Source organism: Cynocephalus volans, chromosome 4, assembly GCF_027409185.1.
Source record: "Cynocephalus volans isolate mCynVol1 chromosome 4, mCynVol1.pri, whole genome shotgun sequence".
Lineage (NCBI taxonomy): Eukaryota > Metazoa > Chordata > Mammalia > Dermoptera > Cynocephalidae > Cynocephalus > Cynocephalus volans.
This window is the reverse complement of record NC_084463.1, coordinates 19,548,771-19,567,422: the sequence shown is the minus strand read 5'-3', so window position 1 is coordinate 19,567,422 and position 18,652 is coordinate 19,548,771. Positions and strand designations below refer to the sequence as shown.

General features: G+C 38.0%; 1 protein-coding gene and 1 pseudogene across 2 annotated transcripts; both read left to right on the top strand.

Annotated features, from left to right (window-relative positions):
• Positions 1-8,334: 8,334 nt before the first annotated feature.
• On the top strand, positions 8,335-9,687 carry LOC134375873 (tubby-related protein 3-like; annotated as a pseudogene).
• Positions 9,688-13,153: 3,466 nt separating this feature from the next.
• TMEM225 (transmembrane protein 225) lies at positions 13,154-15,706 on the top strand. Of its 2 annotated transcripts, none has more exons than XM_063095798.1 (4): positions 13,154-13,182; positions 13,934-14,082; positions 14,605-14,739; positions 15,468-15,706. In XM_063095798.1, the coding sequence occupies exons 1-4, from the start codon at positions 13,154-13,156 to the stop codon at positions 15,704-15,706; spliced, it is 552 nt and encodes a 183-aa protein (XP_062951868.1). The 2 variants fall into 2 exon arrangements, with proteins under 2 accessions (XP_062951868.1, XP_062951867.1); XM_063095797.1 differs by having other exon boundaries at positions 13,154-13,334; positions 13,936-14,082.
• The last annotated feature ends 2,946 nt before the right edge of the window (positions 15,707-18,652 follow it).

Here is an 18,652-nt window from a genome sequence, read left to right as displayed (position 1 = left end):
TGCTTCTTTTCTCAAGACTTAGTTTCCCTGAGAAAGGGAAATTTGGGGGGAATATTTGTCTCTATGTTGTTTGGTACCTGGCATATCTAAATTCAGGACATAGCTTTGTGGCACAGCCATCAAAATTGCTCGAGACTGTGAAAGGTGAGAATGAATGCTACCCTGGAGCTAGAGAAACATAAACTGAAAGGCACAATGGTGGATGCTGACTTGGAATGAAGACCAGCTTCAAAAGCGGCTCCAAGACTAGACTGAGAAATGTGCCCTGGCTTCTCAGCACTAAAGACAGCAGAATGTTGGGCACCTGCAATTCCAGACACCAACATTAGTGCCATTCTCCCCCAAGTCAAAGAGGAAGCTGCAAAAAACAAATTTGGCACTGAGGTTTCCAGGTAGAAGGAAGGTGAGTGTGAGACTTGTGCTTAGAGACTATGAGGTCCAGAAGTAATTGCTGTAAGAATTCAGTCAAACATTCTTCTTAATGCATTTATTCATTCATTCTTAAAATATTTTTAAGCTCATATGATGTGCCAGATACTGTACTGGTTACCTGGAATATGGGAGAGAATAATTTTGAATTGGTCCATAATTTAGGTTATAGTCCAGCTTACATTCTAAAATTGTACTGTTTTAGAAAGTATAGGTGGCTTCTGAGACTGTATCCAGAACGTCCAATTTATTCTAAGAAATTACAAATGTTTCCCTGATGTTGTGAACTATATATGAGACTTGGAAGAAATGAAATTTCACCAGGCAATTGAGAGATGGTGTTAGTAAGATTATTTCATGTGAAAGGAAGTAGAAATAAAAAGTTCAGGTAGCTATGAAAATGTGATGTATTCCAGACACTGAAAGAAAAGAAATGTAAACTAGGTCTGAAGAGTGGCAGAGGTAGTATGAATATTCATACTTTTTATCTTAAAAGCAACAAAGAAAATCCTTTCTCCAAGTGTCCCTGAAATTGGATCGTCATCTGTTCTGTAGCTGAGTACCTTCAGTGACTAGGAATAAGTGCCTCATTCCATTTCTAAGAACTCATATCATTAGAATAGTTTCCTTATATCTAAAAGATGTATCCTTAAGTATTCCAAACACGATACACAAAATAAGTGTTTTTTCCCTTTCAATTCCCTTCAGACATAAGTCCTGCTGATTATTCCATTACCTTTGAATATTTCTAAGTTTTTCACAGCTTCTTTGTGCCTTTCATTTTGTAGAAAGACATTCATAAAAACAACATTCCTGAGGTAATGTAAATATAGTACTTTCTAACCTCATGGCACACATAGAAAATGGTAATATTTGCATGGCACAAGACAATAGCACAGTTATGTCCCTTTCATGGCACTCCAGTTCCATGAGATTCAAGTTGGGAAACTATGTTATGGCTGTTATGGTGATTATTACCCACCATATTCTAAACACTGTATTTCTCTAATGCAGTCTGAAACAAATTGCTTCATTAACCAGCCATTTACTTTGTGGGCTTAATGAGTTAATAAAGAGCTGAGCCCTTATTTGTTTCACATGGATTACACCGAAAACATGCATTCAGTATGCAAATAATTGTGGGGTTTTTTTAAACAAAATTAAACTAAGAACTTAAATCTTTGTACTGTTAAAACTTCAACTTATTTGTTTTAACTGTTTTCAGGGTTTGGACCCACTTGCCCAGTTATTTTAGTCCCTTCAACCATGGTTATAATAATATGGAAGGTTTTTGTTAACCGTAGGCTGTGCATCAAGCATAGGGTTGGGAGTGTTAGCAATATCCAAGTCTAAACTTAACTGAGAGAAAAAATTTCACAGAGAGAGTCGAAGTCTTGACTGCTCTTTTCTGATTGTGCTCTCAAGCATCCCCTTTATAATTCAAATAAGTAAAACAGGAAAGAGAGAGACAGAGAAAGGGATGGGGGAGGGTAAGGAGGAAGAAAGGAAGAGGAAGGATGGATGAAAGGAAAGAAGGAAGGAAATAAAGATGGAAGGAAGGGAAAAACAGGTTTTCAAACTCTCCACTTGAAGCATGCCACTACACTGACTTTGGTTTCTTACCCCAGTAATTCTCAAACTTGGATATTCATTAGAATTATTTGATCGTTTTATTTGCTTGTTTGTTTGCTTTAAATTATTTTGGTTTTAAAACTAACCCTCAAGCACACCTTCCTTACCCCGGGAGCTCAGAGTCCTGACCAACTCAATGTACCACCCCCACCCCAGCAGACAGGGAGCAGGGTCCATGCCACTCTCCAGCACCAGATGCCTGGATCCATGCCCTCTTCCCTTGGATTTGTCTGAGCAAGCTCATCAGCACCAGCAGAGTATGCCAGGGTTGTGCAAGCCACCTAGATCCACACCACTTTCCCTAGGATTTCAGTGTCCTATCTGACACAGCAGCATGCCCACACCAGTGGAGAAGGTGTGGGGAGGGAGGTGGCACTTACTACCACACTCACCCAGAGCCAAACCTATGAAGCCCAACCCAACTACCAATATAAGACACTTCTACAGTCAATAGGCTCTCCCCTCAAAAACCACTCCAAAAATTAAAAAAGCAAGTACACTACCAGATGCTCAGACATCAATGCAGAGATAAGAGAAGCATGAAAAAAAAAAAAAAAAAAAAAAACAGAAGCATGACTCCCGCAAAAGAAGACTACAATTCTCCAGTACCAGACCCCAAAGAACAAGAAACTGGCAGATCGCCTGAAGAGGAATCCCAAATGGCAATACTAAGGAAACTCAACATGATGGACCAAAAAAATAAAATAAAAATAGAAATCACAATGAAGTAAAAAAAAAAAAAAAAAAATCCAGGAGATATGAGAAATTCAACAAAGAAATAGAAACAATAATAATAATAATAAAAGAACCAAGAAGAAATCCTGTAACTAAAGAATGTACTCAATGAAATAAAAAATACAACCAAGAGTTTAAGCAGCAGGCTAGAACAAGTGGAAAGAAGAATTTCTGAACTAGAAGACAGGCCTTTTGAGTTAACACAGTTGGACAAAAGAAAAAGGAATTTTAAAATATGAAGAAAGCCTATGAGCTCTTTCTCATAACCTTAAGCATACAAACATCTCCATTATGGGGAGGAAAAGGGAAAAAGCATTGAAAGCCTATTTAAGAAAATAATAGCTGAAAACTTCCCAAGTACTGGGAGAGATACAGTCTTACAGATCCAAGAAGCTCAAAGATTCCCAAACAGATTGAATTGCAAAAGATACATTATAATCAAATTGTCAAAAGTCAAAGAAAAAGAATTCTAAAAACAGCAAGAGAAAAGCATCAAATGACCTGTAATGGAATCCCCATCAGGCTAACAGCAGACTTCTCAATAGAAACCCTATAGGCCAGGAGAGAGTGAAATGACATATTCAAAGTGCTAAAAGAAAAAAAAAAAAAAACAAAAAAAAACTGCCAATCAAGAACGCTGTATCCAGCTACATTTTCCTTTGGAGAGAAATAGTATCTTTCCCAGACAAACAAAAACTATGGGAATTAACCACCACAAGACCAGCCCTTTAACAATTCCCCAAGACAGTCCTACATCTGGAATCAAGAGTGATATATATCACCATAAATACACAAGAAAATAAAAACTATTAGTAGAACAGATACAAATGAAAGAGAGAAATAAAATGTATCTTATCACTACAAAAAAATTACCAAACAGCAAAGATAATAAAAGGGAAAGAAAGGAACAACAAAAAATATATATAAAACAACCATAAATAATTAATAAAATGGGAGGAATAAGGCAATACATTTTAATAACAACCCAAATGTGAATAGAATAAATTCCCCACTTAAAAAATATAGACTGACTGAAAGGATTAAAAAACTAGAGCTAACTATATGCTGCCTGCAGGAAACTCACTTCACCAATAAAGAAGCATAGACTGATAGTGAAGGGGTGGAAAAAGATATTTCATGCAAATAGAAACCAAAAATGAGCAGGAGTTGCCATACTTATGTCAGATAAAATAGACTTTAAATTAAGAACTGTAAAAAGACACAAAGAAGAACATTATATAATGATAAAAGGATGCAGCAAGAAAATATAACAATCATAAATATATATGCACCCAATATCAGAGCACCCAGTTATATAAAGCAACTATTATTGGATCTAAAGGTAGAGATAAACCCCAATACAGTAATAATTGGGGACTTTAACATGCCACTATCATCACTGGAAATATCATCTAGACAAAGAATTAGCAGAGAAATACTGGATATAAACAGCACTTCAGACCAAATGGACATGACAGATATACATAGAACATTTCATCTAACAACTTCAGAATAAACATTCTTCTCATCAGTGCATGGATTATTCTCCATGATAGACCACATATTAAGCTATAAATTAATTTTCAGCAAATTTTTAAAAATTGAAATCATATCAAATATATTTTCAGGCCACAATGGAATAAAATCAGAAATTAACAGCAAACAAAACTTTGGAAACTATACAAATGCCTTAAAATTAAACAACATGCTCCTGAATGACCTATGGGTCAAAGAAAAAAATAAAGAAATTAAAAAATTCCTTATAATAAATGAAAATACAAACACAACTTTCCAAAACCTGTGGAAAACTGCAAAAGCAGTGCTAAGAGGAACATTTATTGCAATAAATGCTTACATCAAAAAAATAGAAAAATTTTAAATAAACAACCTAACATTACACCTCTGAGATCTAGAAAAGCAAGAACAACCCAATCCCTAAATGAGTAGAAAGAAAGAATTAAGATTAGAGCAGAACTAAATGAAATACAGACCATAGAAAGACACAAAAGATCAGTGAACATAAACAAAATAGACAAACCATTAGTTAAACTAATTAAAAAAAAAAAGAGAAGATCCAAATAAAAATCAGAAATGGAAAAGGAGACATGACAACTGATACCACTGAAATACAAAGAATCATTACAGACTGTTTTGAACAACTATATGCCAATAAATTTGAAAATCTGGAGGAAATGGATAAATTTCTGGACACATAACAAGCTACCAAGACTAAACCAGGAAGAAATACAAAACCTGAACAGACCAATAAAAAGCAATGAGGTTGAAGCAGTAATCAGCAATCTCCCAACAAAGAAAAGTACAGGACCAGATGGCTTCACAGCTGAATTCTACTAAACCTTTTCAAACTATGCCAAAAAAACTAAAACAGAAGCCATGCTCCCAGACTCATTCTATGAGGCCAGCATTATCCTGATTTGAAAATCAGACAAAGACATAACAAAGAAAACTACAGGCCAGTATCCCTGATGAACATTGATGCAAAAATTCTCAACAATATATTAGCAAATATTATAGAATGTAGCAGCACGTTGAAAATATTATACATCGTAATCAAGTGGGCTTCATCCCAGGATGTAAGGATGATTCAACATATACAAATCAATAAATGTGATACACCACATAGACAAAATCAAGGACAAAAACTATATGATTATCTCAATAGACACAGAAAAAGTATGTGACAAAATTCAACATCCCTTCATGATAAAGTCTCTCAATGCATTAGGAATAGAAGGAAAATAACACAATAAAAGCCATATATGGCAAACACACCTCCAACAACATCCTGGAAACATCCTAAAAGCTTTTTCTTTAAGAACAGGAACAAGACAAGGATACTCACACTTACCACTCCTATTCAACGTAGTATTGGAAGTTCTAGCCAAAGCAATCAGGCAAGAGAAAGAAATAAAAGGCACCAAATTGGAAAAGGTGAAGTCAAATTGACCCTGTTCACAGTCACCATGATCTTATATAGAGAAAAACCTATAACCTCTACCAAAAAAACTCCTAGAGCTGATAAAAAAATTCAGCAAAGTTGCGGGATACAAAAGTCAGCCCACAAAAATCAGTAGCATCTTGGTACACCAACAATGAACAAACAGAAAAAGAAATCAAGAAAGCAAGACCATTTAAAATTGCTACCAAGAGAATGAAATACCTAGGGATAAATTTAACCAAGGAGGTGAATAATCTCTATAGTAAGAACTGCAGAACATGGCTGAAAGATATTTAAAAGGACAGAAAAAGATGGAAGGGCATTCCGTGTTCATGGATTGGAAAAATTAACCTTATGAGAATGTCCATGCTACCCAAAGCAGTCTACAGATTCAATGCAATCATCATCAAAATGCCAGTGACGTTCTTCACGGAAATACAACAATCCTAAAATTCATATGGAACAACAAAAGACCCAGAATAGCCAAAGCAATCCTGAGCAAAAAATAAATAAATAAATAAAGCCTGAGGCATAACATTACTTGACTTCAAATTATACTATGAAACTACAGTAACCAAAACAGCATAGTACTGGCATAAAACAGACACTTGGACCAATGGAACAGAATAGAGAACCCAGAAATCAATCCATCTACTTAACAGCCAAATGATCTTCAATGAACGCACCAAGAAAATGCATTAGGGAAAGGACAGCCTCTTCAGTAAATGGTGCTGGGAAATCTGGATATCTGTGTGTAAAAAAAAATTAAACTAGTAGATCCATATGTCTCACCATATGCCAAAATCAACTCAAAATGGATTAAAGACTTAAGCTTAAGACCTGAAACTATGAAACTCCTAGAAGAAAAAAATAGGGGAAACACTTCAGGATGTAGGACCAGGCAAAGATTTTATGTATAAGACTCCAAAAGCACAGGCAACAAAAGAAAAAATAAACAAATGGGATTATATCCAATTAAAAATCTTCTGCACAGCAAAGGAAACAATCAACACAGTGAACAGACAGCCTACAGAATGGGAGAAAATATTTGCAAACTATACATCCAACAAGGAATTAATATTGAGAATATACAAGGAACTCACACAACTTAGTAAAAAAAAAATCCAATTAAAAAATGGGCAAAGGAGCTGAATAGACATTTCTCAAAAGAAGACATACAAATGCCAACAAGTATATGAAAAAATGTTCAACATCACTAATCATCAGGAAAATACAAATCAAAACCCCATTGAGATATCATCTCACCCCAGTTAAACTGGCTATTACCAAAAAGACAAAGAATAACAAACACTGGGTAGAATGCAGAGAATGGTAACATTTATACACTGTTGCTGAGACTGCAAATTAGTATAGGCATTATGGAAAACAGTGTGAAGGTGTCCCAAACAACTACAGTTAGAACTACCATATGACCCAGCAATCCCAGTACTGGCTGTATACCCAAAGGAATGGAAATCATGTCAAAGGATATCTGCACCCCCATGTTTATAGCAGCTTTATTTACAATAGCCAATATGTGGAAACAACCTAAATGTCCATCAACAGATGAGTGGACAAGGAAAATATGGTATATGTACACAATGGAATACTGTTCATCCATAAAAAAGAATGTAATTTGCCATTTGCAGCAACATGGATGAGCTTGGAGAAAATTATGTTAAATGAAATAAGCCAGGCACAGGAAGACAAATTCCACATATCCTTACTCATAAGTGGGAGCTAAGAATTAAATAAATTAGTTAAATAAATGAATAAGAGAGAAACAACAACCACAATCATATGTCAAACTTTCAGAAGGAGAGAACAGAACTGGGGTTACTAGAAATGGGAAAGGGGGAGAAGGAAGGGGGTCAGTGAGAAATTGGTTAATGGGCACAAAGAATAACTACATATTGTAATAATGAATAAGCTAATTATTTTGATTTGACCATCACACATTGTACACAAGTATTGATGGCCAACTTTGTACCCCACAAATATGTATAGTCAATTGTTTCAATAAAAAAATTTTAAATATAAATAAATAAAATGTCAATTCTGAAAAAAAAATTGTGGAATAAAGAACTCCCTCAAAGATAATCCCTGAACCCATGGGTGGAATCAAAACTAAAATGAAAAACTGTCTAATAAGAAAGAAAATAGAGAAAAAGTCATATGAAATGTATGAGACATGGCACACTTGGTGCCCAGAGAAAAATACATAGCCTTAAATTCTGGCATATTAAAGAAAAATTTAAAACTATTTTAAGATGTTTATAGGATAAAAGCAAAAAAAAAATTAAGAAGGAAGAGGAAAATAATGAAAATAAAAGCTTAAAATACTGAAATATGTTATTGAAAATAACACTTTCAAATGGATAAAGACGTATATAAATGGTCCTTGAGAAGACCAACAAAACTGATAAGCCTCTAATAAGCCAGATTAAGAGAAAGAGAAAGTAAAATCAGTGACAAAAAAAAAAAATCAGTATCTTTTAGTGACACAAACAAGTATGTAAAGATGAAATTATGAGCAGCGTCTGGGCTCAGTCATTGTTGCTGCTTGCCCAGCGGCCAGCATGGAGGTGTTCTGCCACTGCCTCAGACCCTGCAGGGACAGTGCCTTTGAAGATGAGACCACGAAGCTTCGGCAGCTGAAGCTGGATAACCAGAGCACTGCTGGAGAAGAAGCAGAGAAAAAAGCACCTTGAGCCACTCATGGTACAGCCAAATCCAGAAGCCAGAATGCGTTGGTCAAAGCCAAAAGGTAGTGAGGAGCAAACTCCTTTGGTGAAACTTCTTACTCCTTACGATGGTGTCATCCTACATGGCATTGATGGCCCAGCTGCCTTCCTGAACCCAGATGCTCAAGATTTGGAAACCAAACTTCATGTTCTCTCAGTAGGTTCGTGTGAATGGGGAAAGCACTTTGGATACTGCTTCCAAGCCAGATCTTCAGGAGATTCTCCAAAAACTTGGTATCTAAGGTAGTTTGAACTTTGATGAGGAGGAGACTGATGGTGAGGAAGAAGGAAAAAAATTAAATCCCATTCACCATATTCAGAAACAGAGAGACCCAATTCTGCTTCCAGCCAGAAATCAACCACAGATACAGGAGCTTCCAGTACTGCAGCGCAGCAGGCTGATAACCAGCTGGGAGAAGTAGAGAATTTAGAGAACTTTGCGTATAGTCCTGCCCCTCGAGGTATCACAGTAAAGTGTCAGATAACCAGAGATAAAAAAGGAATGGATTGGGGTCTCTTCCCACCTACTATATGTACTTGGAAAAAGATGAAAATCGGAAGATATTTCTGCTTGCAGGTAGAAAGTGGAAAAAGAGCAAAACATCCAACTACATTATCTCCACTGATCCAACCGATTTATCGCATGAAGGGGAATGTTACATTGGCAAACTCAGATCCAACTTCATGGGGACCAAATTTACAGTTTATGACGATGGTGTCAGCCCAGTCAAGGCCCAGGGCCTGGTAGAAAAGGCGCATATCCGGCAGGAGCTGGCCGCCATCTGCTACAGAACAAATGTACCTGGATTCAGAGGCCCTAGGAAAATGTCTGTGATCATTCCAGGGATGAATATGAATCATGAACAGATCCCACTTCAGCCACGAAGTGATGAGAACTTGCTTTCAAAATGGCACAACAAAACCATGGAGAACTTGATTGAACTGCACAAGGCCCCAGTCTGGAACAATGACACTCAGTCCTATGTCCTCAACTTCCACGGCCAGGTCGCTAAGGCATCCGTGAAAAACTTTCAAATAATCCATGGAAGTGACCCTGACTATATAGTCATGCAGTTTGGACGTGTGGCAGATGATGTATTCACACTGGACTACAACTACCCGCTGTGTGCACTTCAGGCCTTTGCCATCGGGTTTTCTAGCTTTGACAGCAAGCTAACATGTGAATGAGAGGACAGGAAAACACAGGGCGGGACTTTCTCCCTGCAGAACTTTCAGGGGCAGAGAGTTGCCTCCCTTGTCCTTGCCCTTGCCTTACACAAAGAGCAACAGTCTGCTCCTTTTGGAATGATCCCTGAATGCATGTGTGTATACACATGTTTATATGTATGTTTGTGCACACATATATGTACATGTATGTATACGTGCATGTATACACACACACACACACACACACTCATTCCTCCTCCTCTGGGTTTCATAGACTTGGTCAGGGATCATAGCTTAGCATGAGAATATTATATAGAGAAACATTGCCATTGTCGTTATCAAGAAAGGTGGCAGGAGAGGCTTTGGTGAGGACCAGCTGGCTGACTCTTGATCTGTGCAGCCTCATTGGGCGGAGCTTTGGCCTTTCTTCTTGACATAAATATTACCAGCTCCCCAGAGCTTGGCTCATCGGTATAGATTGTGCCCCTGTCACTTTTCCTCAGAGATCGTAAGATTTTTGCCAAGTGTTGCAGGTTATTAGCACCTCCCAACAAATCATATGACTCTTACACCAGTTCATTGGTCCCAAGGTATATCTGAATCTTGAGAACCCATGAACCTGGTGAGTCCCATATTCACCACTGTTCAGCTCCCAAGCCTTTTGTGCACTGAGCTGCTGCCAGCATGGGCGAGGAATCTGTTACATTTTCCTTCTGTGGACTGCCTCTCCATCCCTGCTTTCTGTTGCTCGTTGCTCCATGTCAAGTAGCCATATGAATGAAAGAGATGTGGGAGATGGAAAGACCCCTTGCTCACCCCCCACTTGCCAGTCCTGCCTGCCTTGTTTTGGCATGACTGGTTTCCATCTCAGGCATGCTGCCTGCCCCTCCAGTGCCTCATTTATAGAAGTGCTCCACAGCCCCTCACTCCTCCATCACCCACCGTCGTGAGAAGAAACGCTGTTCACTCATCTCCAGTTACAGTATATGACAGTGGCTGAGGAAGGGACGCCTGCCATCGGGCAAGTGAATCTGATCCTGCTGCCTCCTCTCTCTGTCTTGGAGATCTACAACCTAGTTTCATGTACTTTCTGCTTCAGAGTGGAGGTGACTGGTTTTACATAAATCATATTTATCCCTTTTGTATGCTATAGAAATAAAAGATAATTTATATTTTAAAAAAGTAAATTGTGTCTGAGATTTGTTGCAGAATAATTCAGAGGATGATCACTTAAGCTGGATGAAAGATTCATGGGGATTTATTACACTGTTTTGTACTTTTTTCCCCGCCCAAAGTACGGATTTCCCATTTCCTCTTGAAGCTACAATTCTTTTTCTTTTTATTGTTATTTATTGAATCTAGTCATCTGTCTAAAAAGACAAACCAAAAACCCCTTCTACTTCTTCCACTTCTCCCACCACTCTACTGAAAATGTTATGGCTCAAACCACCAATGACATTCTAATTGCCAAATTCAGTTCTGCTTCTACCTAATTTGATTTTCCTGCAGCATTAGAAATCATGGCTCAGTCCCTCCTCAAAACCATAGTCTCTTTTTAATTCCTTAGCAACATTAGCTTCCTTCGCCATCTCTCTGGCCATTCCTTTTTTGCACTTTCTCATAAATGCTGACGTTCTCCAGAATGTCCTTCTCTATCTCTTGTCACATTCATGTGATATTCCTACACGGGGACATGCACACTTAGCTTTCAACTGCCCTCCCAAGGCTGGTAAATTTTTTCTGTCAGTTGTGTGTCCTACAGACGCCCTAAACTTAACTGGAACCAGTGCTTATATCTTTTTCTCACCATGCTTGTGCTTCCTCCTACACTGTACATCTTATTTAATGACATCCTTGACTACCATTCTCCCTAGCACTAGCAGGAAACTTTACACAATTCCATGGCAGTTGGCAGCACTAACGGCGAGCTGCCCTGACACAGGAGTGGTGTAGGGTGGGAGCTCAGTCCCTCGGTGGCCAGGAGTGTCGACTGCTTGGGCTTGCAGTTCCTGGGAGATTTAGGAATTGCCCTTGAGACAGAAGGGGGATGCCACTCAGGGACAGCCTGAATTCAGTGACAAACTGCTGCCCAGTGTAAAGACTGAACCTTGTCTCTTCAGGATGACTCTGAAGGACCCCCCAGATCCAGAGCTCCTGGTGGGGTCAGCTCAGGTTTATTCTGTTGCAGCTACATCTCAGTTCAGCATCTGCTCAGACCTGTTTCCCTTAAACACTTACGGGTATGGTTCCCGATAAACTCCTTCCCCACACGAATCTCTGCCTCAGATTCTCTTTTCCAAATAACCCAAATTAATACTATAGTAATAACTTATATGTCATTTACTGTGTGCCAGGAACTCTTTCAAGTGCTTTATGTCTCTAAACTCACTTAATCTTTACAAAACCCTTATGCAGTAGGAAACATTATTATCTCGAAGACCACACAGCTGCTGAGTGGTAGAGCCAGGATTTAAACCCCTGTAAGATTAAATCTATCGTTTAGCATTGTTTTAAAAAATGAAAAAGACAAAGAAAACATAACATTAAAAGATGTGTAGAGTGGTCTGGAAGAGAGACAGCATAGCATGTTGGAGGCGATGACAGAAGCCCATTTTGACCCAAGAGAAGTGGCCTGTGTGAGGTCAAAGAAATAGGCAGAGAGAGGCCTTTGGAGGTGATTTTCATCTTAGTTCAGTAAAAGGCATTTTTTTGGATTTCAGAACAGGTTCTCTGGCTCTGAGCCTAGTGTATGCCATGGTTGCCTATTCAAGGAATCTTAAAATGTTTTCTCCACCAAGTTTCAAAGGTAATTCTGACAAGAAATGATCGCCTGTGCATTATAAATTATACTGGACAGCAACAGCTCTGTATATGAGGCCATTTCTTTGGTTTCCGGGCACTGGTCTATTTCCTGGATGACTGCCTAAATAAACATCACAGGGCTCTTCCAATGAGGACCCAAGTTTTTTGGAACATCCTATATTTTGATGGTCATTCCCTTTTGTGAAGTTAGCTGGATGACTCCTCATCTCAGGAATCTTAAAATCCTTCTGCCATTCAGTAACCCTGCCTAATGTCAACCAATCCTGGAACGTATGATTCTAACCCTAAAACTGGACCTCTTTAGTCATGCATGTCTAACTTCTTTCAAGGCCTGTAGTTACCCCTATATCTGATAGCTCTCTCAGGACCTCTGACCCCTTGGTGCTTCCACCGCACTAGGCCCAGGGTCAAGGGTCAAGCCAACAGACAATTCCGTGGCAGTTGGCAGTCCTGACAGCAGGCTGGCCTCGATATAGGAGTGGCAAAAGGTGGGAGTTATCTTCTCTGTTCCATAGGCTACTTCAGCTTCTGCCATTGCCAATGCCTCAGCAATCACTAAAAGTCCAGATTTTGCCCTTCATCTGTGACGAATCAAATTCAAGAAGAGACATATGAAGTATTGGTGGGGATTTCTAGTTATCTCAGCTGTAAATCCCCACTCTTAATGGTGCATATGTCAAGTAGAAATATCCGGGCCATGAACTTGCTCTTTTCCTCTTGGGCCGTAGCCTTGTTGGTGATAGGAGTCATTGTGGATGAATGGATTGAACTGATTCCACACACACACAAAAACAAGATGGGCCACAGTCCATGGATGGTGTGTTGCACTACTATTTGGCCAGAAGGTCAGAACTGTACTATGGAAAGAGATGGGGTGGAGAGGAAGGGTTTGTCTTTCCTTGACTTTCATTTCTCTCATCATCTTACTCATTATTCTCTGAAGCAACATTCTCAGATTGCAGTGTGCCCACTTCCATAATCAACATAGTCAAGGCATACTCTGAAATCTCACCATTTGCATGTTTGGAAGAAAATTTTAGAAGCTTAGAGACTTAACTGCTGGACATTTGAGAAGTCTTGGCAGTAGCATAATCATAGACAACTACAGTATGAGGGGTATGAAAGAAAGGTAACTGCACCAAGGAAAATAGGTTATATTGCCACTAGAGGAGAACATGGCGAAATGAGGTATTTAACAAGAAATGAGTTCTGAGAAAAGAATACAAAAAGAAGCTTACAGACACACCAAGATAGAGAACGATTTCTTCTGGTTCTCTCTAGTTCAGCTTAAGGTTCCTGCACATTATTCTTTCCCCACTTCTTTATTATTTAATCAAATCTTTCACCCAATTCCCATTTTTACCTAGAGATTTGTGGACCCCACGTGGACATGAGCCTAGAAGAAATATGTGTACTTCTCTCAATACAGCTTCTGCTTTCCAACAGATAACCTGAAAATGATCAGGATCATGATGATTTGGGTCCTCATCCTTTCCTTCTTCCTTAACTTGATCTTGGGTTTGGAATCCACCTGTATGTTTCCTCAAAGTAAATATGTCCACCTCATCATTGCCTTCATCAGTTTCCTCTCAGGTAACTTCCTGGCTCCCTTTTTTTTTTTTATTTTATTTTATTTTTATTTATTTATTTTTTTTTTTAATTTTATTTTGTCGATATACATTGTGGCTGATTATTGCTCCCCATCACCAAAACCTCCCTCCCTTCTCCCTCCCCCCCTCCCCTCCAACAATGTCCTTTCTGTTTGCTTGTTGTATCAACTTCAAATAATTGTGGTTGTTATATCTTCTCCCCCCCCCCCCGGTTTTTGTGTGTGTGTGTGTGTGTGTGTGTGTGTGTGTGTGTGTGTGTGAATTTATACATTATTACAGGCATGGCAGTGTACTTGATTTGTGGGTCCAGACTACTGGCCTTCCCAGTTTTTTGACTAAGATATTTATGCAGCTTTTGAATTAGAACTAGCATTAAAGTGAAGTCAGCTTTTGGACAAGGTGCAGTTGGACAGGGTGGGGGATGGGAATTCAGGTTTATCTTGGGTAAAGATGTGAGAAAAGGAACCAAAGTTCCTCAAAAGGGACTCTTTTCTCTGGACATTAGGTATCCTTCTGCTCTGTACACTCCTGCTATATCACCATAAACTAAGGCAAGGTCAAACCATGTACTTCTCTAATTACAAGATCAGCTGGGTCACTATTGCTGCCTATGTAAATGTTATCTTCCTTGTTACCTGTGGTGAGTGTCTCCAGGGCCCTTGAAGGCTAATAAGAACTAATCTACCCTTGATAGAGGGGAGAGTGAAAGGACAGGACAGGGGAATTGAAAAAAAATGTGCCAATCTTTGCATTTTAAAAGGCTAAAGCTTACCTGGACTCATTCTCTGAGTACAGTTCCTACAGGGAGAGAGCAGGAGATTAGGCCTGTGTGAAATGTTAACATGCCTGCCTCAGAAGACAGCCCCTCATCTTCACCTTTTCCTCCGTCTTTCACACTCTCACCACTTTATGGCAGAAATAACTATCAAAATCAAAACCAAGCTGAATAGCTAAAAAAAGAATGTTCAGTTAGGTAGTGAGGGGCAGTGACCCTGGGGTACAGTGTAGTGTCAAGGCAGTTTGAGGGCAAGAAGAAGCAATATCTGATGCTAAATGGCCACCCACCAAAACCAGAGGCCCTCCTTTCTTAAGTCTTTTGAATTTTATTTGAAGTTGCACTTCCTAACCCAGATAGAAACAAATTCTCTTTCAAAAAGAATCCACACTTTCCTTGAGCTGAGCAGAATTTAAGCAATTGGGCATATGTTTTCAGGCCTTTCCCTAAAGCATTCCCCTCCCAGATGGCTTTGAGTAGTTGAAAGGGGTTCACTGGGCTTTGGATCAGGGACTTCTACCAACGTGGAGTGGGATGTTACTGTGACTTTCCATTGTTTGTTCATCCTACTCCCTGACTTCTGTTTTCCCTAGGAATCCTCTCTCTCCTACAGTGCAAGCAGTACACCAATAACTGTACCTGCCTGAACATCTGTAAATCTGCCAAAAAATGTAAGGATGTACAGCAATCTGGAGATCCTATCCAAGTTATTTCATTACCAGAACACACTGCAGTGCTTCGTAGCATTGTCCGTAGGCACTCTGTGAACTCAGAGGAAGATACTCTACGCAAATCACAACTCCAAAAACGTCGTGTCACCTGGGCTCTGTGATCAGACAGTCTGTATCATTCAATACATGCTCATCTTTATGGAAACAGCTTTGTGTGTGTGTGTACTATGTGTATCTCCAACAATTTTTTCTGTTTGGCATTATATAAGTAACTGTGAACGGGTTGGGGTCTGTATAAAGATCCAGAAGATTGCTTTTTTTTTTTTTTTTAAATCCTGGCCTGCTGAGCAAATAGTTTGTTCTACAATATTTGTTATTAATATAATAAATATAATATAATCCTTACTCTATTATTAACTGTATACATCCCAAAGATTTATTATACCATCTGTTTTATTGTGAAATAGTTCAAATATACAAAAAAGAATACAAAACAATATAATAAACACTTGTGTCATCACCCAACTTTATGAAATTTTAACATTATGCCCTATTTTCTTTAGAATTCTTAAAATTAAATTTGTAGATTTAACTGATCTCTAAATATTTCCCTAATCTTATTATCCTCCTTTGTTTCCTGCCATAAAATATGTTTAAGGATGTATTACTGATCATTTTATGTTCATGTTGTCATTTTTACTACAACTTTATGCATCTAAAAAATGTATACAGGGGATGGTTAGTTAGCTCAGTTGGTTGGAGCACAGTATTTTAACACCGAGGTCAAGGGTTTGGGTCCCCCTAACCATCAACTCCCCCCAAAAAATGTTATATAGACTAGCTTTCCAAATGTTTGAAAGTCATATTGTACAGGTAATTTTTTTGCAATTTGCTTTGTTCGTTCAACTCCATATTTTGGGGATTCATCGATAAGGTTAGTTCTACATCATTCATTTTAACTGTCATCAGGCATTCCAGTGTAGATATGTTATGTCTCCAGTTGATCGACACTTAGTTGTTTCCTTTTATTCTGTTACAAACAATGCTGCTGTGAACATTCTTATACATAGCTCCCTTTGTCCATGATCTACAGTTTCTCCTGTATTTATCTAGGACTGGAATTGCTGAATCAGAGTATGCATTTTGAAGTTGCTTTAATATTAACAAAATAACTCACAAATGATTTTATACCAGTTTACACTCTTGTCAGCAGTGTATGAGAGTTATGGTTTCTTTTGCCTTTGCCAACACGTTTGCCACCAGCCTTTTTAATCTTTAAATATTTAAATTATTACTGAGTTTGCACACCTTTTCATTTCATTATTGAACATCTGGATTTCCTCTTCTGTGAATTACAGAAGAGGAAATCTGTATGGTCATCTTCTTTTTAAAAAATTTTAACATTTACTTGTACATTTTTGTGGGGTATGGTATGTCATTTCAGTACATGCATACACTGCACAATGATTCACTTAAGGTAGATAGTATAGTAGATAAACTTTTAGCTAGACTAATGAATAAAAAAGAGAGAAGACTGAATAAAATCAGAAATGAAAAAGAGGACATTACAACTGAACACAGAAATACAAAGGATCATAAGAGACTACTATGAACAACTATATGTGAACAAACTGGAAAACCTAGAAGAAATGGATAAATTCCTGGACACATACAAACTTACCAAGGTTGAATCATGAAGAACTAGAAAACTGAAACACACCAATAGTGAATAACGACATTGAAGAAGTAATAAAAATTCTCCCAATAAAGCCCAGCAGATAGTTTTCTGTTGAATTCTACCAAACATTTAAAGAACTAATACCAATTCTTCTCAAACTCTTCTCAAAAATTAAAGAGGAGGGAATATTTTCAAACTCATTCTAAGAAGCCAACATTACCTTCATACCAAAACTAGAAAAAGGCACAAGAAGAAAAGAAAGCTACAGACCAATATTCCTAATAAACACACACATGAAGATCCTCAACAAAATACTAGCAAACAGAATCCAGTAACACATTAAAAATATCATTCATCATGACCAAGAAGGTTCAACCCAGGTATGCAAGGGTGGTTCAACATGTAGAAATCAATAAACATGATACATCACATCAACAGAATGAAGGGAAAAAAACACATTATCATTTCAATAGATGCAGAAAAAGCATCCGATGAAATCCACCACTCCATGATAGAAACACTCAACAATTTAGGAATAGAAAGAATGTATCTCAATACAATAAAGGCCATATATGACAAACTCCAGCTAATATTATACTGAATGGACAAAAATTGGAGGCTTTTCCTCTAAGATCTGGAAAAAGACAAGGATGCCCACATTTCCCACTCTTATTCAGAGTAATACTGGAAGTTCTAGCCAGCACAATAAGGCAAGAGAAAGCAATAAAAGACATCCACATCAGAAAGGAGGTAGTCAAAGTATCTCTGTTTGCAGATGATATGATCATATACATAGAAAAGCCTAAAGACTTCACTAAAAAAATTACCAGAACTAATAAATGAATTCAGCATAATGGCAGGATACAAAATCAACACACAAATGTCAATACCCTTCATATACACCAATTACAAAATAACTGAAGAAGAAATCAAGAAGGTAATTCCATTAAAAATAGCTATCAGAAAAAATGAAATATGTAAGAGTAAATTTAATCAAGGAGGTGAAAGACCTCTACAATGAAAACAATAAAACATTGGTTAGAAAAATTGAAGAGGACACAAGTAAATGGAAAGATATCCCATGTTCATGGGTTGGACTAATTAACATCATCAAAATGTTTATATTGCCCCCAAGAATGTACACATTCAAAGCAATCCCTATCAAAATACCAATGACATTCTTTACAGAAAAAGAAAAAATGACCTTAAAATTTGTGTGGAACCACAAAAGACACTTTATGGCTAAGGCAGTCTTGCACAAAGAGGACAAAGTTGGAGACATCAAACTTCCTGACTTCCAAATACAGTACACAACAATAGTAATCAAAATAGCATGGTACTGGCATAAGAATAGACAAACAGGCCAATGGAACAGAATAGAGAGTCTAGAAATAAACCCATGCACTTACAGCCAATTGATTTCTGACAA